The sequence below is a fragment of the Equus asinus genome, chromosome 3 (assembly GCF_041296235.1).
Source record: "Equus asinus isolate D_3611 breed Donkey chromosome 3, EquAss-T2T_v2, whole genome shotgun sequence".
In the NCBI taxonomy this organism is placed as follows: domain Eukaryota; kingdom Metazoa; phylum Chordata; class Mammalia; order Perissodactyla; family Equidae; genus Equus; species Equus asinus.
In genome coordinates, this window is record NC_091792.1 from 38,879,629 (window position 1) to 38,903,630 (window position 24,002).

The 24,002-nt window shown below is 38.1% G+C and overlaps 1 protein-coding gene across 9 annotated transcripts in view; it reads left to right on the forward strand.

Moving 5' to 3' along the window:
• FHIP1A (FHF complex subunit HOOK interacting protein 1A) overlaps positions 1-24,002 on the forward strand; it is a 222,239-nt gene that overhangs the window by 115,037 nt on the left and 83,200 nt on the right. For all 9 annotated transcript variants that reach the window (XR_011501961.1, XR_006525554.2, XM_070504906.1 and 6 more), the window contains one exon: positions 15,773-15,986. Coding sequence is in view for 7 of the 9 variants with exons in the window: in XM_070504906.1 (XP_070361007.1) it covers positions 15,882-15,986 (105 nt within the window). In the remaining 2 variants the exon portion in view is untranslated. The remainder of the gene's footprint in view (positions 1-15,772; positions 15,987-24,002) is intronic.

Below are 24,002 nucleotides of genomic sequence, written 5' to 3' on the forward strand. Positions count from 1 at the left end.
TTGAAAAGGGTTTATTTTTGAAAGAAAAAAGTAGCTGGGTTAATTTATTTGTTTTATTCTCCAGGTTGTTGGTATTTATTTATTTTCGATTTGCTAAATCACCTACCAATCTAACATAAGGGATAAATGCTTTTTAAATGGTAATGTAAGCACATAGAATAAAAGCCACTTTTTGTGTTAAGTTCTTAAGATTGGTTTGGGAATCATTTAGAACTATAAAAGACTGAATATTGGAAAATATTGATTGAGCTTATTGAAGCAGACTTGGTATTGTTTTTGTTAGTTTGCCTAGCAATGGTGATGTTCTTTCTCTGTTTGAAAGCATGTAACATTTTAAAGAATTCTTATTTAAAAAAAAAAGACTTTCTTTCTTTTTAAGTGTCTTGAATAACCTTAGATATGGAGTTTATTGTAGTTGACTGATAGTGCTGGTTGCAGGTTGTCCTGGAATGCAGACTGAGATGGAGATTTTGCATGCAGGAGTTTGTTAGGGTGTGTTCTTTGAATCAATCCCCGTGAAGAGAGAAGGAAGCAGGACCGGGCAGAGAGAGATGCTGGACTGCCATAAAGTCTCAACAAAGGCCTGGGCTGACCCTACAGAGAGCTCTGGAGCTGTCCTGAGGTGGGGCCAGGGGGTCACACGCTCCCTTAGTATAGGCATGGATATGGCCTGTCTTTAAGGGCAGAGCGTAATCTTGGGCAAAGTGGCTGTTTTCAGCAGAGGGCAATTTCTAGAGTGGGCTGACAGCCAGCAGCACTCCTAGCAGCTGGCAGAATAAATCTCTTGGTCCTGGAAGGACTAGGTGGATGTCACAGCATCTAGTACAGTGCTGTTAACTCTTGAAACTCAATAAAAGGTTAGAGGAAGGTGAAGAGAAGGTCATCGGATAATCTTTGTGTGATGAATATAGTCTTAAGGTAGATGAGTAGTTGTACAAGATGTAATCTATTAACAAATCCAGTTTTCCCATGTGTGTTAAGAAAGTTTGATACATAACCCTATAAAAATAGAACCATCACTTTTCTTATACGATTTACCTAATTCACGATGTGATTTATTCTAGTATTAAATTCCAAATCTAGCTAAGTTGCAGATCCTTAAATTGTTCACACGGGAATGTGCTTTGTATTATAATTATCCAAGGAAAAGTCTTGGACTGTGCTGCATGGAGAAGATGAGCATGAGCCACAGAAATTTTACACAACCAGGAGCCAAATTGCAGAATCCAATCCACAGAGAGGATTTAATATAAGAATTAATGCCTGAATTTTTATTTAAAATATTGCATGGTTTTGTATTTTATAAACAATTACAGAAAAACACATACAGTTATATCTTACTTGGCTAATCTAAATTGTATACAAAAAACTGCAGTAGATATGCAACTGAATTTGTGGGCTGCCCCTCATATTATTGATCAGTTTATGCCATATGAAAAAGAAAATGTAAAAATGTTTTGAATCAGCATTTTGGGTAATGCATCTCTCAATAGATAGAGATAGCCCCTCTCAGAACTAAAGTGATGAATCGGGATATATTAAATGGCTAATGTTTAGTGCTTTTTTTCTTTTTACTGATAGGATAATCAGTTTTGTTCATCTTTCTAACATGTGTTGGAATTACTAACCAGTTGGACTTTATTTGCATATCTAGATCTTAGGTGAACAGGAAATTGCAACAGCATCTCCAGGGGCTGAAACCTCAACTTGTCTAACTAGCTGTTTGAGTGATACATTGTGATATTAGCAATGACTAGTTGACTAGTGTTTACAGCTTCTTCAAGCCATTATTTTGTCATCCTCAAACTTCTAATCCTCCTAAAAGTTAGATTTGTTATGGGTACAAGTTCTACGACACTGTTGTAAAACAAAGAAACAAACAAACAAATGGAGATATTTCATTAGAGGCTGGAATGCAGGAAATTACGTCATATTTTTATCAACACACTTCTCATTTGATTAGGTGAATTGCTTCCTTGTGTCACCATCAGATACATTCTTATGAAGGAGCTCCTCCTTGGTGAAGCCATTCCTAGTTCCCTCTCCTAATCAGGGCTGTAAATTGATTCCTCCTTCTTCCATCCAGTCCTCCTAGTCCTCTTGACTCTGCTTCTTACTAGCCATGTGACCAGTCACTTTTCTCTAAGCTTCAATTTCTTCATCTGTAAAACGGGGATGGTAGTCCCTACCTCATTGGGTGGTTGTGAGAATTAAATAGACAGTTTAATGTGGTGCCTGGCACAGAGTAAGTGCCCGATAAAATGGCAGCCCTTCTCACTGGTGGCTACTACCACTACTTGCCCAGGCAAACATCTGCCCTCAGTGAGCTGCTTTTCCTCCCAAGGCCTGGGGCTGGATCTTATTCATATCCTTCACTCTGTACATCTGGGGCAGTGGATAAATGCTTCTTGAATCACCTGTGAATAACATAAGATGTGATCCCTACCCTCAAGGAGACCAGAGTCTGGTTCTGAAATAACTACAACACAAAGCAGAAACATACCACCATTGGGAGATGTAGTTAAACTGAGAGGTTTAGAGAAGAAAGATATTAATAAGACAGGTTAAGGCAGGCACTTGGTAGGTGTGCAGCATAATGTTTTGCAAACACATTCTTCAAAGGTTTTGGGATGCTGAAAATTTTTGCTGAATAATACTGGTCATGTTATATTTCTACTCTGAATTCTTTCCCCCTCAACTTTTAATGACAACTTGTTCTTTGAACTGTACATGTAACAGGGATGGACAGAGTGTTCTTTTTTAGCTCAGGCAGGTGGAATAAGATCTGAGGGCATCTGTTAAATGCATCCAGGTCCTTTTAACACTTTAGCAACCATTTACCGAATGTATCTCTCATCATTTACACTGGGTGTGCTGTTATGCTGAGCATATGCTAATTTCGTATACTTGGTTGTAGTTAGTGTGTGTAGATAATTTGGACATTTTTGCTTTTCTAAAATTTTCATTATATAGTTAGTCTATTTAATGACTTAGAAAAGATTCTTTCTCCAGAGAGAGCGCCAAACTAGAATTAATTATTTCTTAATCACATTCTTTTGTCTAGCATGTTCTGCTTCCTGGTTCTCCCCCCAATCACATAAGCTAGATGTAGGAGAGAAATCACAAGGGGCTGTGTTCACACAGTTACTTGTTTGATTCCCCTAGAGGCTCTGGCTCTTTGATCTTCTACTAGTGTAGCTCCTCTGATCTTTTATTCTGTAAGGTGTTTGTGTCTCTGTATGATGGATGTTTCACTGACCCGAGTAAATGGAAGAAAATTTTCTCCAGCCTTTAAATGTATTGCTTTCCTTGTTCTTTCAAAAAACACACTTTTCTTGGGTAAGAACATTTTAGAGGCATTTGGCATCAAATCAACAGAATTGTGGCCTTTAATGGAATTTGAAGCACAGAGAGGTGGTAAGAATCCATTTTTGTTTCTTTCTCCTTGACTATACTCCTGTCACACAATAAGGAAACAACTTTCCTCCTCCTCCTCCTCGTATTTTTTGAAACAAGAATATCTGGTTTCATTGAATTTTGTACTTTGGCTTTTATTGTCACTTTTCTTTTTCCCTTGAAGGGGAGGAAAAACTCTCAACTGTGTACAGAATAAATTAAATTATGAGGAAAATAGTCTATGGACTGAAACAAAATGAACTGAGTTTTGGAGCTGAACCTAAGCATTGCCATGATGTTGTAGGTAGTCGAAGCTGTGATTCAGAAACATATTAGTCATTTTGATATACTGTTGATTTGACTAATTACCCCGAAGGCTGGCTGGCAGACTGAATTGCTAAAGTTAACTAGCAATTTTGATCAAATCAACGAGTAATTATAGTTTTGTGCAGGCAACAAATATAGAATACTGATTATGTTAGACTAAAGAAGATGTTATTGTGATATAATCCTATAAAGTCTTTAATTCCAGCATTACAGCACTTTACTTTTTTCTTGCTTTAAGGCTTAGATTCTCAGAACATGCTATAGAAAAAAGTTGTGGCAACTTTTTGGAGAGAGTCTTTGTATTCTCTCAGTAAACAGTGTATGTGTGAAAGACTCCCTGGTGCTAAGGTAAATACTTATATTTTAAATGTACTTTAATTATAATAAGCATAGTTTTGGAAACCCTCAGAACTAATATGGCCAGATTTCAAGTGCAAAATTCTCTTTAGATTTCTCACAGCAAGAACCTAGAAATGAACAATTTGTATGGCAGAGCCAGAAGTTATTGCTACCAATTTCCCTACCAGTTCATTAGATAAATACTAACATTAGCATGATCAGGTCTCCCTAAAAGCCCAAATATTTATATTTGTTTGATTCTCATTCTATCATTATCCTTTTCCTCACTTTTGAGAAGTCTTTCTACAGAGTATGATGTTTATTACTGAATTTCTAATTGGCAGTGTTTGTATGCTATATCTGTGGGTATAAATTTAAAATATTTTTGAAACAGAGACATTTACTTAATGGAAAGATCTATCTTTAATTTTACTTGAGTTGTCTCCTGGATGGTTTACCTATATTAGATTCCGTTTCTATGAGAGCAGGAAATGTTATCTACTGGGAACTTAGTACAGATTTGCTGTATAATTAGTTAACGTTTGTGCAGCTCCTCCAGGGTAGTAATTCTGAAGAACGCTCCAATGTTATGTAGTAACTTTATCCAGTTTATGTGTTCTTGACCAAAAAACCAACCAACCAACCAACCAACCAACCAACCAATCAGAAAGAGAAGAAGAGAACAATAATTTAAAAGGTTCAGATAATTTTGAGTTTATTCTTGGGGGATTAGATGTATATCTCTTTACTTGTTTGGTCCCAGTTTCTACCTGCCTCTCATGGTGTGAGTATCTCCTTGTGCTGAAAGTAATTCTTGTGTTTGAAAGACACACATTATTTTTTGTGTAACCTGATCCCAAATGCCTATTTTTTCGTGGGGTACTCAACTAGTTCTCCCACTTAATGAGAAAAAATATGTTGATTTCCAACAAGTGCTTTGCTAAAGGGTATTTAGTAGTAATTTTGAGTATTTGCATGTCTTGCATTGTGCACCGACATTAGAACCAATCTCCAAGTAAGTTGCAATTCCATTCTGATAGTATTGAGTTAGGTCATCAGTTTTTGGTAATCCTACAGGGAATAAAATGGAAATAGATTATTATGGATATATATGTTAATATTAAATAAATTATTGCCAAAAAACGGAACTAGCCAGATTCCTCTTTTACTTCCATACTCTTCCCTGCAACTCCTGTGATTTGAGAAGTTAATTAGCTCTAAAGTACAGGATGCTTTCGAGGGGAAAGTAGGAACCCTTGTCTGCTCTTCTTGCTCATTGTTTTCTACCTGAAGCACCAACCCTAGGGAGAAATAGTGCCAAATACAAAATTTATCTGAAGCAAAACTTAATTTAAGACACTGTCGTTGATTTTTCTTTTCTTGCTTTTTCTTTCTCTTTCTTTCCCTTCTGTACAAAAGTCATCGATACACACATGTTAATTTAGTGGAGCAGAGTTTTAATTAAAGAAGCGTAGATAGCCTGAAACCATTCAAGACTGTGCCAGTCACTCTAGAGGCAAGTGTGGATGAATAGAAGCAGAATATGGGAAAGTTGTGTTCTACGTAGTTTCTTCAGGAGGCTTATAGATAAATTAATGCCTTCCTCCCCATGAGGACAGCCTCTCTGCAGGTCTGCTTGGGGGGCTGGCAGCCATCCGATCAGTAAGCCATCCTTGCTGCAACAGAGGAACTGCTTAATGTAAGTCGTTTCAGCTTTTACTTTTATTTCTTGGAAAAGCATCACAGTAAATCTAAATTCCAGACCCCCAAGCAGAATTAGAGCCTCCATTACTCTTTGTTAATGGCAAATTACACATGACTTTTCTGTTATAGAGTCTCTGGAAAGTCAGCAACTAATGATCATATTCAATGTCTGTGGGCAGAGCTAGATTTGTGTTTGTGTGCATGCACGTGTGTGTATCTCCTGCACAAGGAGAGAGAGAGAACGTACCTCTCATTGAGGTGCAGCACTGCTCCATTCAGGAGTAACCAGTCTCTCACCAAGTTCTGTTTCAGAATTCCACAGAATGATGCTTGTGGCAAAGTGAAGGCTTTAGAGCAGCGAGGTCAGTTGTTAATGAGTACAATACTTTTAAAAGAGAAAGTTTAAGAAACTTATTTACAGGTGCATAGTGATCTTTGATTTTCAGGGCAAATGTTGGTTTGAAAGAATAGGCTTTGTACAAGTCGAAAAAAAATCCTATTAAAAAAGCCCAAATAGTTAAAAAAGTTGTAGTGAATAGTGGTGAAACTGCTCAAGTATAACTACAGTAAATTGCAATGCTGGAGGCTTTTTTGGGTATGAGAAATCTTCATGGTGAGCTATATTTGCTTTGAGTGATTTTGTTTTTTCTTAAAAAGAGGCCCTTAAAAAATTGTTGAGAACCTTGGGGACCCCTGGAACGGGTCTTGGGGAACTCCAGGGTTCCTCCAACTACGTTTGGAGAACCATTGATCTAGCCTGACAAAAACTTTGGCAGATGGGGCTGGCCCTGTGGCCGAGTGGTTAAGTTCGCGCGCTCCGCTGCAGGCGGCCCAGTGTTTCGTTGGTTTGAATCCTGGGCGCAGACATGGCACTAATCATCAAACCACGCTGAGGCAGTGTCCCACATGTCACAACTAGAAGGACCCACAACGAAGAATATACAACTATGTACCCGGGGGATTTGGGAAGAAAAATGAAAAAAAAACCCACAAAACTTTGGCAATTTCCTAGTAACTTTCCAAATTCCTAGAGCTATGAACCCCATAAACCAAAGGTAAACAATAAATTTAATCCAATAAGTATTATTGCACAATAATATTAAAATAAGCATTAAAAAAGTGGTCCTTAAAAATAAGACTACCACTCTTCTGAACTCTTTACACTTTGCTAGCATGTCATTTTCATCCATATTTATTCCACAGAACGTTAACTCATAAAACTACAGGTGTAGTTGGTCTTCCTTTGCATGTTTCCTTTTAAATATTTTCGAACATCTGTGGTCATTATAATTGATTCGAATAGCGTTTTATATTAAGGTACTCTTTTCTCCCTCCTCCTACTCATCAGGCTATCATCATTGTGCAGGCACTCTCCTTTCATATTGAGATGAAGAAGAGACTCCAAGTCCTTTGTAGTTGCTACCCTTAAGCTGAATTTAGGTATTTTCCTTTTCTTTAGGGTGTTCTTTTGCTTTTATTTTGTTAAGTTAAAGAAGTGTCTTCGCTAAGTAGTACATAGACATGGTACCAAATTAAAATAGTGAAGAAGGGTACACAGTGAAAAGCAAGTCTCCCTGTCCCCCCATCTCCAGCCATCTGGTGCTGCTCTGCAGAGGCAACACCTTAGAGTTCTTGTGGCTCTTCACAGAGATCGTCTCTGCATTTACAAGCTTAGAGAATAACACATTGCATTTTTTTTTCTTACACAAATGGCATCATACTATACTTGCTGTTCTGTACATCTCCTAACAGCCTTTCCATATCGGTGCATTCAGAATTGTGTCCTTTTTTTTCAATTGTCACATAGTATTCCATTATATGGAAGTACCATAATTCATATAACCAGACTATTACTGATGGACATTTAGGATTTTCCAATTGTTTGCTATCTAAACAATGCTGCAAAGAACATCTAGGTAGAAAGGTGCTAGTAATTAAGAGAATGTGTCTGGGTCAGACCCCAGGATATTTGTGTGATCTTGATTAGACCAGTTCCTTTACGTCTCTGTGCCTCAATTTCCTTATCTGTGAAAGAGGGGAATATGGTTCACAGGATTGTTGAGAAGATTTAATGAGTTAATGGTGTAATGTATTTAGAGTAGTACCTGGCACAGAGAAGTGCTCAGTACGTATTAAGTCTAGCAACAGCTGGACAACTCAGTATGCCATTTTGTAAGGTGAAAGTGTATTTATAGGATAAATGCACAGACCTGGTTTTGCTGATCAAATTTAGTTTTGAAGCCTATTGCCAAATTGCTCCCTGTAGGTAGAACACCAATTTATGCTCTCTCACCCGAGGTGTATGAGATGCAACCCATTTTCACTTCTCTTAAGTCACCTCTTGATATGTGTAGATCTGGACCTTGATTGTATACTACTCAAGCCCATGTAGTTGTTGCTCAAGAGGGAGAGATTTCAAGTTAAAATTTTTTTCCCACTGAAATTTTTTGCTTCTAGAAGATCTTGCTTTTTATTTTTATCAATATGACATCTTATCTTGATGATAAACCAATCATAGCAATAATATATATGTGAGTGGTAAACTACTTTAAACCTGTAGGTTTTTATTATCTACTTCTAGAATCTTTTACCTGCTCATAGATGAAAAAAATGTAGTCTTTTAGATCTTGGGATGATAGTGGTACCATTTGTTAGAGGGATTATTATCTTAACGTGTAAGGAAGTCTTACATTATGTTTATGTTCATAAAATATAAAGAAATGTGAAATTAGAACTTCATAGTCTTAGGTTACCACAGACGTGCTTCTATTATTCCACCTGCCTGAAGGCGGGATACCTGGATCAGTTAGCTCAAGCACGAGTGGTTTACTGCGTTTCTGTCATGTTTATAGTACACAAAGGCACCTAGCTCTTCATGGCCCGTTTCATAGACTGGTGAAGAAAGGTGCTTTGTCCTAATTGGCACAGGGCATGTTCTAGAGACCAGCAGATTGTTGACTTCTGAGCCTGTTGCTAACATTATAATAATTGCTAGTCACTCTGATGCCTCACGCTGCGGTGTTATGCGTAGGAGAGGAAGTGCCCAGCCAGCCATGAAATTTGTAAGGCACGAGGCCTGAAGTGATTATTATTCAAGAGCATGGTTACTCACAGGCTGGAACAACCCCCAAGCTGCTGAAACAGAACTTTTTGTTATCACTGAAGTCACAAAAATTTCACAACTGTCTCTTCAGAACTGGCTGGTAGCCTCTGTTTTGGGACTTTTCATGGTTTTAACATGAATGCATCTTTTTTTTTTTAAGATTTTATTTTTCCTTTTTCTCCCCAAAGCCCCCCGGTACGTAGTTGTATATTTTTAGTTGTGGGTCCTTCTAGTTATGGCATGCGGGACGCTGCCTCAGCATGGCTTGATGAGTGGTGCCATGTCTGCGCCCAGGATCCAAACTGACAAAACCCTGGGCTGCCAAAGCAGAGCGCGGGAACTTAACCACTCGGCCATGTGGCCGGCCTCATGAATGCATCTTTGAAGCAGCTTTTAAACTTTTTTGAAGGCAGGCACTTCATGGACCCTTTTTGGAATTGGCTGAAAACTATAGCCACCTCTCTCCAGAAAATATGCCCACAATTTATGAGATTCATAGCTATAAATGGAATATTGTTGTTGCTCCACTCATTGCACTTAGGACATCTTATGCCATGCATGGCTGAAGGACATTTTCGGAAACGAGGCTTTTCATGTTGTTATTCCAAAAGGGAGTCATCGCAACATCTTGATTACACTACAGGTTGCATATCTGAAAATTTCCACATGAAGGCATTTGAAAGACTGCTGTAGGGAGCTAATTCTGATTGATAGAGCTGTCAAGACAGGTATTAGACTAAATAGCATAACTTCCCAAAGGTATCTACCTTTCCAGAGAAAATGACCAAGACATGTTGGTCAAAAACTTAAATATTTTTTTTCCCAGAAATGTTTCTTGAGAAGAACTTCATTAGCATCAGAAGAAGTCTTCTTAGAGAAATTCAGAGCATCTACTTCAAATTTCTGTTTTCAAATACTACCCCACAGAAGTTGTCAGATAATCTTATTTCTGCATTTGCCTTAGCTAAATTTTAGGGTTTTGTGGCAGAAATCTTAACTGAGTTGTTCTTAATAGCTTTCAACAAAATAGTGATGTGAAAGGATGGTACATACTACCAAGATTATAGTGATTGATTGAGTTGTTGAGGAGACTTCCTCCAAGAATGGTCCAGTTTTCATGTTTCAACAAATCACTTTGTGTGTATAAGAAACTTCTCTGTTCAGTCACCAATGAGCTGGTGTCTCAACACTTGCTATAATTTTTACATTCCAAGTCCTTGCCAATAGGCGTTTAGTTTCTTAAGTAGCCTTAAATATTAAGTCCCCAAACAAATTTCAGGTAATGAATTTGCATATTAGTTTTAATTTTTCTTCTCCATTTATTCTGCTTATCAGTCAGTTGCATGGCACTTGGGTATGACCTGGTTGGCAGCCTGTTGTAATGAAATTAAGATGTAAAACATGGTGGAATTATTTCATGGCATTATTAAGAATTTTCCATAATCTTGGTACTTTTTTGAAGCAGGCATTTATCAAAGCCTGAAACCGTTTGGAATGTACGTGTTGGAAGAATTTTCTTTGTACATGCTCTGTGTGTTAACTGGTGACCTACAGCTTGGGGGGACAAAACAAGCTAGTGCTTTACTGGACGGTGAACAATGAATGAGCCAGAGTCAAACTATGGGAGGTTGAAGGAGGCTTTGCAAGGTCCAGAAGAATCAGGGGCTGTTAGATGCCTGCTTTCTTCTCCACAGCCCGGCATTGCCATGTGATATGACAGCGAGAGAGAAAAGGAAACTGGGCCAGAGGATTAGAGCACAGGGAGGATTTAGGTTTAACAGGATTTTATTAGGCTCTAAGTAGAGGTTATGTGAGGTAGTTTGACCCAAAATGAATTCCCCCCGCTGCTATTAGTTATAATTGAGGGCACAAGGTGCCCCTCTCCAGGTGTTCCCAACATTTGAAGAGTCTTCACCCTTAGATGGAATTTTACATGATAAGCACATTTACAGTAATAGACTTTTTATGTATTTAGTAGCAGCCAATTCAGGGCATTCCAAAGTGCATTGGAAACAGAGTTTTTCTACTGGCAGTTGCTCAGAAAAAAACCAACCAACCAACCACGAATTATATATTATATTTGAGGGTGATTCCTGTGCTTTGGGTTCCGTAGGTGAAATATGCTTTAGTCATTAAAAGATTACAGATAGAATCCCATTTACAACTAGAATTCAGACAAAGATTTGTATATAATATGCCGTTATCCTTCTTTAATGGTTATCTGATTATCCTTCCCCAATTACTATAACAGTTGCAATAAAGTACATAAAATTATGACTTTTGAACTGGGAGAGATCTAAGAAATAATCATTTAGTCCTAACTACCCTCCTAAGCAAGGTTGTAAACCAAGAGCCCTATTTTTACTAAAGGTCTCACAGCTACTTAGAACTGGAACTAGAGTCCTGGGGTCCTGTCTCCCAGTTCAGAGCTGAAGTCCCTAAGTAGGGGCTTCAGCTTTTCTGACTTCCATGCTTAGAGGACTGAGCTAAAAACTCTTAGCCCTAACCCTTTGTTCCCCGCTTTCAATCCACCTAAATTCTCTATCCATTTCAACAAACCAACCAGAGAAACATCAGGAGGGAAGAAGGAGGAAAGGTGGGGAGGGAGCCTGCCGTGTCTTTACATCAAGTTCAAGACATCACTTCTGCTTTGGTAACTCACTATGAAAAGACTCAGTTTTGCTTCCCTTTTATCTCTAGGCTTCTCTTACCTGTGGTCTTGACCTTACCTTTCTTCTGCCCCTCTCGCTCCATCAAAATCCTTTTTTTTTTTTTTTGTATATTCAAATTCTTTATGTTCATTGATTCCTTCCCATTAGGCCTGCAGATATGAACACTTTTTCCTTAATAAAAATATTCCCTTGGTTCTGTCTCCCCTTAAGGTAACCATCCATTTCTTTCTTAAGGAATTTTTTTCTAATCCGTTGTAAGAGGATATTTTGTTTAAATAGATAAAAGAATTGAAGGATAGTATGATATGATGCGTAATTCAATGCCACAATGTTTACATTGTAAATTCAGTCTGATAATGAAAGAGGGATACATTAAACTACAGTCATTGGTAGTTCAGGAAAAAAGGTGGTTTTGAGACATTTGTAGTTTTCCTAAGTATTGTAGTTTTCGAAAGAGTCTGAAATTGGATAAAAATGTCTATTTGGGAATGAGATTGAAGGAATTAAAAAAAAAATTTTTTTATTGAGGTCATACTGGCTTATAACGTTGTGTAAATTTCAGGTGAACATTATTATATATGAGTTTCTGTATAGACTGCATCATGTTTGCCACTGATAGTCTAGTTTTTATCTGTCATGACACGTATGCGTCCCTTGACCCCTTTCGCCCTTCCCTTACCCACTTCCCCTCTGGTAACCGCCAATCTGTTCTCCTTATCCATGTGTTTTTTTGTGAGGGTGAAGGAATTTTTATATTGGAAAGAGGTGTGGTCTGTATGACTAGAATCTAAGCTTTTATAATTGTGTGGTATATTTTATAATTCTGTGATATGGAAGCATATGCTTGTGCTTTTTTCATCATCAAATAAAAGATATCACATACTTTCAAAAAAGGGCAAATAAAAATATAATTCTTATATCAGTTATTTTTCTCTAACAATAATATAATAGAGTTTTTCTTTCCTTATTGATGGAAAATATTTTTATATATAATATTAGTATGATATAAAATGTGATTACTCAGTAATGGCTTTGGACGTAAAAAAGTTCTGTCTTTGCAGTATAGAATCTGTGCTGATATTTCAGGCTGTTATACATCTATTTTGATAGCGCATCTCTACACTACTGCCAAAAAACTCAACAACCACACCACAAAACCACATGCAATCACTGTTGGAAATAGAGTCTTTTGGGTATTTTTGGGTGTTGATTGTTTGAAGAAAGAGAAAATCACTCATTAGAGTCTGAATGCTTTATAGAGCTCTCTCTCAGGCATGAAGTTTGAGTCGATGTGCTTGTGTTTATTTATGGGAAGAACAGGCTGACTGGGTGCCAGGAGTGGCAAGTTTTAAACGTTCCCAGCTTCAGACACCTTAGGCTGAAGAGAGCAGAGGGCAAGGAAGGGGGAATGTCCAATGATGCCGTGCTCATGACGCAAGCACACATTCTAGTGACTGCAGCCTCGTAACCTACTCATGGCTTTTTGCTTGATTTTGTCCTTCTCTATTCTTCACGTGGGACTTTTAGCTGTGATCTAAGAGTTAAATTAAAAGCTTGAAGTGGAAAAATGCAAAAAAGGAAAAAAGTAAATCCTGATAACAGGCAAATGGAGAAATATATTGAAAACCTTGGTGCTTGAGGAAATATGTCCTTAGACATCTCTCCTAAATATGGAGCCATCTCTTTCAGTTTTATATTACCCTGGGGGCCTGCCAGTGCTTTAATGCTCTAACATAGGAATAAGAGAGAGAGAGAGTGGAAATATCCAACTCTTGGGTCTCTGGGTGTGTTAGGTAGTATTTTCGTTTCTGTCATAGTTTCTCCCTTCTCAAACGTGGCTTGCTTGACTTGCCTGACATTCCTGGTTTCTCTCCCAAGTTTTCTTTACAGATTTTTTTTTTTTTTACTGAGGAAGATTTGCCCTGAGCTAACGTCTGGGCCAATCTTCCTCTATTTTTTAGTATGTGGGCTGCCAGCACAGCATGACCACTAACAGAGTGGTGTAGGTCCGTGCCTGGGAACTGAACCCAGGCTGCTGAAGTGGAGCGTGCTGAACTTAACCACTAGCCCACCGGGGCTGGCCCTTCTCCCAAGTTTTCTTCATGTTGTGGTTTCTATATTCATGACATATTTAGATTCTTCAGGCATCTGCCTCAAAGGTATGATCAGATAAGCATCAACCAAGTGAGAAGCACTTTTCTCAGAGAAAATACAGATTCCTTAAGGGAATAGAGCCAGGGATTATAGACAGGAGAAAGGAGAATGTAGTTTTTTAGAAAAAAACACTGGACTGGGAATCAAGAGACTCACAGTCTATTTCCATCAACACTAACTTGTGAGTTTATGACCTTAGCTAAGATATTTATCCTGTTTGTAATGCAGTCTCACTATCTGAAGATTGCGTGTAAAATCCCTTTGAGAACCAACTTAGAGGATCTTAGAGAGCATGTTTCTTGATTTTGATTTAGATGCAATTGGCATGATGTATGCTCCCCTTGTACCTTTGAAGAAGAATCTGAGAATCCTGGAGCTGGAAGGCAAGGAATCTTCTACTTTTTCAACCTCTGGGATAAACAAAAACATTGATTTTCCTCATTATCATCATTACATCATCTTAGTAAAAGACCTTTGCATTTTCACAGAAGTATCCTGTTTAGGACAACGAGGAAGTTGAGTCAGAACTTGTTTTATCTCTCATCGCTTAAAATAGGGCTGCACATTGAGATGTTATCCATAAGGGCTAGCCCAGCAGCCAAAATGAGATGAAGAGGCTGGCTGTAGGATCCTACAGAGTTGTGGGGACTGGAAACTCATACCCTGCATGCGTGGGGCGGCCACTCCTGATTTTTAAAACACCAGATAGGTCCAACAAAACATGCCTGTCAGTGGCAAAGGGCCATGGTTGGCAGTGGATGATGTCTTATTGAAAACAACAAATTTGTATTATTAGGAATTATATGTTTTAAAGATCCTTCAATGTTGAATGGTTAGCCTCCCATTTCCCAATAGAGGCACTTGTTTTGAATATTCCTTAACTATTTTCCAGTGTTTAATTCTACTCCCCACAAAGAACTTGACCCGTAAGTCTAACCTGAATCATCACCTTAAGCCCCGTTTCCCACATTTTATTGTTTGTAGGAGTAACAGTTGATCAGTGTTCTCCTTGTAATGCCTTTCATATTACTCAGTTGAAAATAACCATTTTTGTTTTTTGTCTTTTGGCGTTAAAAATCTGGAAATTTTATCATGGGTTTTGTTTTCCAGTGCTCTAGTAATTATAATGTAATTACTTTTCTCTGAACACTCTCCAATCTGTACACTAAAAAAATAATATTTGAATTGTACCCAGTCCTTTTATGGGCTGATCAAACTGGTGAGATAATACCACTATCTTATTGCTTCTGTCAGCAAGTTGGCACCACACAGCTGGATCGTGTTCACTGTACACTCTGACCTCAATATCTTTTTTTCTCCCTGCGGGCTACGTTGTAATCAGGCTTTCTTCGTATTTTATCCACATAATTCATTTTTCATTTGTAAGTGTGGTACTTTGTACTCCCACCTAGTAAGCACTATCTTGTTTTTTAATGGATCTTTTCTATCTCTGATTTGTCAAGGTTACTTGGAATTCTGTTATTTTTCAGAAAAGCTAGAAACCTTAACTTAGTCTGTAGCCACAAAATGACTGAGAATGCTTTCAATTTCATTATGACAGTCATTGATTAAAAAAAAATTCAATAATATTGGACCCAGGAGTCTGGGTGCTGTTTTATAACCACCCCAAGTTGCATCAAGCCATTTATTTCTGTCACTATTAACTAATGTTTTTCCTGTTTCTGGATGTTTTTAAACTCCACAGACATTGGCATTATAGGTTCTTACTCGATTATAGAAACTAGATTTGAACGATTTAGAATTATAACCTAGGGGGTTGTTGTTGGTGGTAGTGGAGAGAATAAACCCAATAATTGTTTAAGTTATGTGGGCACCTTTGGTAGCATCATTATTTTATATTTTTAGTAACTTAGTATATTTAGTATGTTTTAGTATATTTTTAGTAAGGTGAGGGAAAAATAGAGAAACCTTTGGATTGAGTAGAAATGTCTATCCTGTAGATAATTTGTTCTGTGTTGGATTTCGAAAATGTCTATACTTTGATTTAAATTTAATAGTGCCCTGTTTAACATATGAACATAACAAGATGCATTTTTTTTTGTTATTGTCATTACAGCTTTTGGAAGGTGAAACGTGAAGAAATGTGATACTTGAAAGTTAGTGACTGCTTGCCAAATTTTTGTGAAGATTAAATATGACTTAGAAGCATTGATTTATGAAGGTTTATGATGTCATCAGTTGCGACAGAAAGCAAACTCCAGCAGGCTGTGAGCCTGCAGGGAGTTGACCCAGAAACATGCATGATTGTATTTGAAAACCACTGGGCGCAGGTAATGTATGAGTTCCACCTTCTCTGCTGGTCTGCGTAGCCCCAGAGTCCATCACACTGAACCAGAGTTTCCTACTTTTGTGACAGGTAACTAGGCTTCCAGAAACATAGTGAAGAAATTCTTTTCAGGTAGGAAGAAAAGCAATTTTCTCTTCTTGTTTTCCTAGAATATATATGTGGTTAAAAACCACGGTTTTCACAAAAGCAACTAGGGAACATGTATGTTCCTCAGATGTTTTTAGAAGAATAGCAGTTGACCTTAAATTTTTTTTTTTTTTGCAGATTGGTACCTGAGCTAACATCTGTTGCCAATCTTCTTTTCCTTTTTCTTTTCTCTTCTTCTTCCTCCCAAAGCCCCCCAGCACATAGTTGTATATTCTAGTTGCGAGTGCCTCTGGTTATGCTGTGTGAGACACTGCCTCAGCGTGGCCTGTTGAGCGGTGCCATATCTGTGCCCAGGATCTGAACTGGTGAAACCCTGGGCTGCTGAAGCAGAGCGCATGAACTTAACCACTCGGCCACAGGGCTGGCCCCCATGACATTAAATTGACTTTTACATCGCTTTGCAATATACTTGACCGTGATTACAGCCTCTCTCTTTCTCTCCTCCCTGCTGACTTCCATCCAGTCCTTACACTCTACCAATGCTAAAATACACATTTATTAAATATTTACCAAGTGCTGTGTTGAATACTTCAAAAGCCTTATATCATTTAATCTTCTCCACAGTCCCGTAAGGCCATTAGTGTTAGCTTTCTCATTTTACAGATGAGGGAATGGAAAATTATGGAGGTTAAATAATTTGGTTGAGGTTATGCAACTAGTGAGTTTCCAAGCGAGTACTTAGACCTTGGTCTCTTGACCTCAAGACCTGTGTGCTTGGCCTCTGTGCTCCGCCATGTTTCGGGCTGATGGTCCCTGTGTAATTTAAGGAAAGAAGATGCCTGGCAATATCTGAATTCATTACAAAGCTGACTATAAAAGTTTTTTGATTATTCATCTGACTTCTCTGTGACTCTTCTCTGATCTGCTTGTATGTATAATTGAGGGTTGAATGTTCACAAAATTTACCAGCTAACACCTTTCCTCAGGGAGTTTGCAAGTAGTAAAATAAATAAAATTGGCATTCTTTACTATTGTCCAACATTGCACTCCTCAGGTGAGCTGGAAAGTGGCTATTTATGTGACAGTTTTTTAATGACTACCCAGTTCCTTCCTGTGGCCGGAAACAGCACCTGGGTTAAAGCACTGAGCCTGTAAATCACAGCAATTCCAGGGAATACAATTTAGATCAAAACCAAAACCAGTTCTGCTTCTGGGCCATTTACGCTTTGTAACTTCTTGTCCCTATCCAGTGTAAAGCTTCCGAGATTTTTTATGCATTTTCCATTCTCTGATTTTTACTGTTAGAATCTTAATGGGTTTGCTCTGGATATTAAGAACACATGTGCTTTAGCAAAGGGAAGAAAGTAATTCAGGAGTTTTCCAGATAATTAGAGTAATTATCTTTGGCTTTGCACTTTTATAAGCATTTTAAAGCACTGGCTCCAGAGTGGGGCGGTGAACCCCACGGGATATTATCGCCCCATAGTCCATTGGGTATGGGAAGAATATTTTAGAAGCTCTATTTCTATCTTTATCTTTTAAAAATTTCTATTTTGTGTTTATAATGTACATAATATATTAGTATGTGTATGTATTTTAATTTATTTCATTATCTGAGCTCAATTTTTAAACTGGTAGGAGCTCATAGTCAGATGTTTTATATGAGAACATTTTCAGCCTCAGTCATTTCATTTGGCTGAAGGAGTCTATCATTCTAATATTATTCTTTGCTCTGGGCCCTGTTTTATTTGTTTGTGTGTAACACCTTTGATTGTAATCATTCCTGCTGGGGTCTCTGTGATGTAATCCATTTAGTATTCCGTACCACTTTTCAAAGACACAGTGTATCATCAACCTCTTGATTTTATGTAGGTGGATCATTTGCCCTGTCAAATTCTATCCTGGGTAAGCTTTTTCCTGTTAGAATGCTGTTATAGCGTCTTAATTCAGCAATATGTGAATGCTCTTTTACATTGGTGAAGGAGTAAGTAGTGGTCCCAGAATCATATTATTCATTTCCATATCCAATGTGAATGATTTCAGCATTATCAGACGTGTTGGGTTATCTTAAGCATAGCGCCCCCCTTTAGTGCTGATGCATAACACCCTCTGTTTAGTGAAGGAAAATATTGAGTTGAGGGTAAGGATAAATTTATCACAGGAAATGGTGTTTAGTGATTAAACACTTCTTTTTGTAAAGCGGGGGCACTCTTGGTCTTACTGTTGTTTCAGCCATTTCTTTAACTTTGGGAAAGTTTCTTACTGTAATCTTTAGGCTTGATTTTTCCTTTTAAGTAAATCTGGAAAATACCCTCAGTCTCTGTCTACTTCCAAAGGCTCTTGAGGGCCTTTCTATTACCTTTATGAATAAAAATACTGATTGAAGAAATTCATGTGGATGTCACTGTGGTTACTGTTGAATGGAGATTTACTGAGTCCAAACTTCAGGTACATCACTGTAGGCATCACAGGTGGGACGCAGGAATGTATAAACCTTGGTGTGGGCTTTTAAAGAATGTATAATCTAATTTGGATGACAATGTGAGATGCAGTATTACAAAATGAATAATAACGATTACAGGAATTAAGTCAAGGGAAGGGTCTTTTATGGATGGAAATGGCCTGGGAAATGGAGAATGTTAGCTTGACTGTGGGCAAAGGAGGTTTTGATGACAGAAAGGAAAAGAACGTTTTAGAAAAGGGGTATTGGGAACAAATGCTCAGCTTAGCTTTTTTGGATGTTAAAAAAGGGCAAGGAAGCCTGGGCAAGGCAGAGATGTGGGGCTAAGTGTGAGATAAGAATGGAGACCTTCAGTTGATAGGAATAAATGCCACTGATTCATTCTTTTGGAGTTTTATACATTAGCACTTTGCTGTCAGGTTTTCAAGCAGGGTGTGGATGAAGAGCAGTTGCAGAGGATTGGGAAATGAGCTAAAATCTGACATGAACTCCTACGACTAGTGTGGCTGTAGCCCCTGGGTTCCCCAAAGGCAGCTCAAGAAAACCTGTAGGGGCGGTGAGAAATGTGGCATAGACAGAACCGTACGACAGCATTTTATTTACTGAAGTGTCCCATTAGCTGGCAAGTACAATGCTTTTTTAAATGTTAAATTAGGAAGAATGAAGGCAACAAAAGCCTGTGGTGTCAAGTTTTTCTGTTTGTTAGGGTACTTTAGTACAAATTCAGTATAATTACATGTTTGACAGGTTCTGTTCTACTGTTTACTAGTAGTTTCTATTCCAGACCTTGAGTTAAAAGCAAACTTTGACAGAGGAAGATATCTGCTTGCCCACCTACACCTTGCAGTCTGTCAGGGACAGCTAGTTATACAACCAGCCATCATTCAAGGCAGTCTGTGATCCAAGCGGGTGGCCGGGGGGAGACCTTGAGTGGCCCAGTGGTGCACTTGAGTTTCCAAACTGTTCCCTGGGTCTAGTGATCTCATGGCGTTCCCAGAATAGTTTTATAGTGGACATTCGGGAATAGATACATTCCTAATAATGACACTGGAGAATCCAAGCTGGAAGAAGTAGCCTCTGGCCTGTACTTCCTCTCACCTTCTGAGATGCCATTTTGCATCGTAAGTGGTCAGAGCAATGAATCTAAAATTCAGATCTGTCTGGGTTGTTTCTCTAGTTGAACATTTCAGTGGTATCTGGCCACCTACAGGCTAGGATGACACATAGGGTTCTTTATGTCCTGGCCTCTTTCACTCATTTAGTCTCCAGAAATGCAAAATTACTTGGAGTTCCTAGACACTCCCAGCCCTGGGCAGTGCCCATCATGCTATTTCATGCCTCTCTGCCTTGGGTACTTGCTCTTCTTTCTGCCTGGAATATCCCACCCTCTAGTTAAATGCCTCTTCTTTTATAGGACTCATTTGGGGCGTCATTTTCTCCAGGAAACATTCTCTGCCCTCTTTCATGGTCCCGTTCTGTGCTCCAGTTGCACCCTGAATGTTCTTTCACTGTCATTCAAACCACGTTTTATTAAAATTATGTGTACAATACCTTCTTCCCAACCTCATAAAGCTCCTTGTGATCAGAGATCATTTGTAATTTACCTACATCTCCAATGCCAAGAACAGAGTGTGGCATATTGTAGATGTTCAATAAAATGTTGAACTGAAAGACAGGAGATATGAACCATAACTTTAGAAGAGCTAGGCAAGCTGGAAAACAGCCTTTAACATACACTAATTTTAAAACCTTTTATAATTTGCTACCAGAAAGGTCTCTGGATTTATATTTAATGATCAGCGATCTAGAGAAGTGTGTGTGTGTGTGTGTGTGTGTGTGTGTTTAATTTTTGTAGTTGTCTATAAGAACAGTTTATAGTCTAGTAGACTGTTGTTTTTCTCTCTTGCCTTTGCTTCTTTGCTTCTTCTGAATGGAAGAGAGAGTAAGAAGTAAGAAGCGTTAGTCCACCAAATGATAAACTATTCAACTATGTTGCCATGTGAATTAACTAGTCCTTCTTAATGGCACAGTGGTACTTTGTGAAGCTCCATAGACCTTGCTCTATTCATTCTTTATCCTCTCCTTTCAAGCTTTGAATCAATATTGTTATAAACTAAATGGTATCTGCTTTTAGAGCCGGGAGAACAAAAGTGATGGGTTAAAAAAAAAATCAATTGGAAAAGCACATTTCTGTATGCTTCTAGTTAGTTAATTGCCCAAAACTTCTCACCATCCTCAGGCTCCAAAAATAAGCTGTTATACAATTTTTAAAGCTAAGAACATTTCAGAGCTCAAACAAAGTAATGGCGATGGATGAACAAAGCTAGTGGGTTTAGTAACCTTTTTCTTCTTGGATGGGAAACAGCTGAATCATCTAGGTTAGTTAATTAAATCAGATGTCTTCCCACAGTGATGAAAAATAGATAATGTGTTTTAAGTACAGTATCTTATACAGAACTCCAAGTTGCCTGACTCTATGAAAGAAGTATGGAGCTCTTACTTACATGTGGATTTGAGATGTGTGTTTCAGTCTGTTCCCCGTGAAACTCGTTGTCTTCTTCTTTTCATCTTCACTCTTTTGGTTTGTGCCTTGTTCTAGACTAAATGACAGAGAGAAGTTAAGATTCATCTTCTTAATGTCTTGGTAAAGTGATGTTTGTTAACATTTAAAAAATTTCTCTCTCTCTTCTCAGCTTCTCAAGTAGCTCTAAACTTGACAGTAGAAAGTAAAGCAGAACAAAAGCCATGCGTCTTTAGAGGGCCAAGGCGTTTTAGCTTGTGCTTCTGTTACACTCTAAAGTGGTGGAACGTGTTGAAATATCAGCGACTCTCCCACTGTATGGTTAGTGATAAGTCTGTTTTTGCTATGGTTGAAATGACAGTGTTCCCTGGAATATTATGACATAGATCATTGCTCTCAGGTCCTTTCCATATATAACTAAATTAAAAAAAATATACCTAACTTCAGGGTTAGTTTATTATGTTATCTTATTGACAGATGCTCCTACCATGTATCTCTATTGCAGTAATTACTAGACTATCTTTGGTCCCAGGGAGGTATGGAATGTCAGTATAGCTCCTGCTTTATCCTGTTTTATCCCAGATGTAGACAAGTCTCTGGAGTTCAAGACTGGAGCTGACATTAACCAACCTGTGCAAGTACACATATATTGTTAGGCTAGTATCTTAATATAAAAAGAAATGACTAAGTAAAGGTCTCTCATGGGGATAGGTATACAAGGAATAACCCAAATACACCTGTTAAGCAGTGAACAAAGACTGGATGGAAACTTACTTTTGTTGTAGTTATTTGGTGCTTTAAGTGGAATTTGGCTTAAGATTGCTAAATCCTGCCCTTTTTCTGTGTGATGGAAAATGTTACTTAGCAACTTCTTTTTTTTCCACAATGCCACTTTAAATTAACGTTCCAAAGGATTTGGAAGTATGAGTTGTACTCATGTGATTTTCTTGAAATAACTAGGCTCTAACCAAAGTAGCATAAATAATCATCTATTGATACATGCACATATATAAGACGTAGAACAATATTAAGATGGAGTCAAAGGTAGTTTCCCGACAGAGAAACACTTGTGTTTACCATGAAGAAGAATCATTTGTTAGCTTAAGGTGTGATTGTGTGATTTTTGTAGGTCTTTTATTCTGAAAGTATTTGAGCTTCTTATTTGGAATTTGTGGATATTTGAAATTCAGGCCCATTATCACTGACTAATGGGGGCCATCATTAGAGCTAAAGATGGGAGTAACTGATATTCCTGGATGAAAGAAATATGCTATTTGTTCATCTTATTTAGCCTCAAGAATCATATTTATAGGTCAAATGACTTTGAAGTTAGGTTAAAATTTAGCTGTGTTGGTCAGATGATAATTTGTATACCATTGTTCATACTACTGATTTTTTTGTGTATTTGTTTCGTTTGAGAATTGTGATAATTTACACGTGGCTCTGTATGTGATATAGGCTCATGATTCACACACACACACACCAGCTTGGACTTGTTAAAGTTTGTGGATCAACAAATGCCTAGCTATGATCAGCAAAATGTTTACAGTGCTGTTTCTCATCTCAGCTGGTTTGCTTAATGAGCTTAGGCTTTAAGAGGGGTTGATTAGTTTATTAAATTTTATTTTCAGCCTAACAAAGTGAACTGTTTAGTAAAGGAAATATTTGCAAAGCGTATTTTGCTTGCTTTCGTTCTCTTCCCTACTGGGATCCCTCCAGGCCCTTTGCATTTTTTTCTCCTGAACTGAATCCCTGAGACTGAGAAGAAGCCAGGGCTGGTAATTCTGAGGCAAGGTTAAAAGTATGGGAGAGAGGTAATCAGAAGAATGGGCCACGCCTGGGGAAACCACTGTGGGATCATGGATCCGTGGGACGGAAAGGTCACAGTTGATAAATAGGTGAAACCAGGCAGCGAGCAGAAATCAGGGACACAGGAATATCTGAGTTAGGTGGGAGTGATGTGAGAAGAGGGCACAAAAGGAAAAAACAAGGAAAAGTCCAACTCGCATCAGGAATCAGTCAACAGAAACTGAAAGAACTATGATAGCACGGGGCAGCCAACTTGGGACATGAGAACAGAAGTTCCATGGCATTTCAGTGCCAGTTGTGCTCTAGCCAAGAAGCTTCTTAGTCATTGCCTGTCAGAATAGGAACCAGTCCCAGGGTGTGGGGCCCTGGAGTCCAGTTGTAAAAGCAGGTCGTGGGTGTGTCTCCCTGGAAGGGAAAGAGAGGTGGTCTGGGAGGGTCCTGACGCTCAAGAAGAGAAGTTAAAGACATGTGGCAACACAGGCATAATCAGCACTTTGCTGAACATTGTGTATTCCATGACTCATAAGCCTTGGTTTTAACACACCCACCCTACAGGCAGTAAAACCACCAGGCCAGCGCTGGAAATGAGTAAAGGGCTCTTAATGTGTCTGCTCCATTCCAGATGATCAACAAACCTTATATCTCCGTGGGTTATTATAGCTCTTTTCTCACATTTCTCTGTCCGTTAACCCAGAAGGCAATATAGGGGAGCTTCTATAAAGAGGGTAAAAGATGCTTCAATTTAAAAGCTGCTAAATAGTTTGTATTCTGTGTAGAAATCTCAGTTCTCTTTTTTAGGTTTTTCATAGCAAAAAAAAGTAGGTCTGTTTGCGAAGGAATGCATTGGAAAAATAAGATAAAGATTAATATATGAGAAAAATGTAGCTTGTGATCATATAAATAGTTTTGCTATATATTACATATATACATTTGGATATGTAATAAATATTTGCATGCATGCGTATAGTATAAATAATATTCATATGTATAAATTTATATTGCTTAGGAATTTCTGAGAATAAGGAGATTTCCAATTATTATTTCTAACTCAATGTTTTGGTCCTTTTTTTAGACATTAGTACAAAATTACTTTGTCTACTTTTATCTTTATATTATGAAAT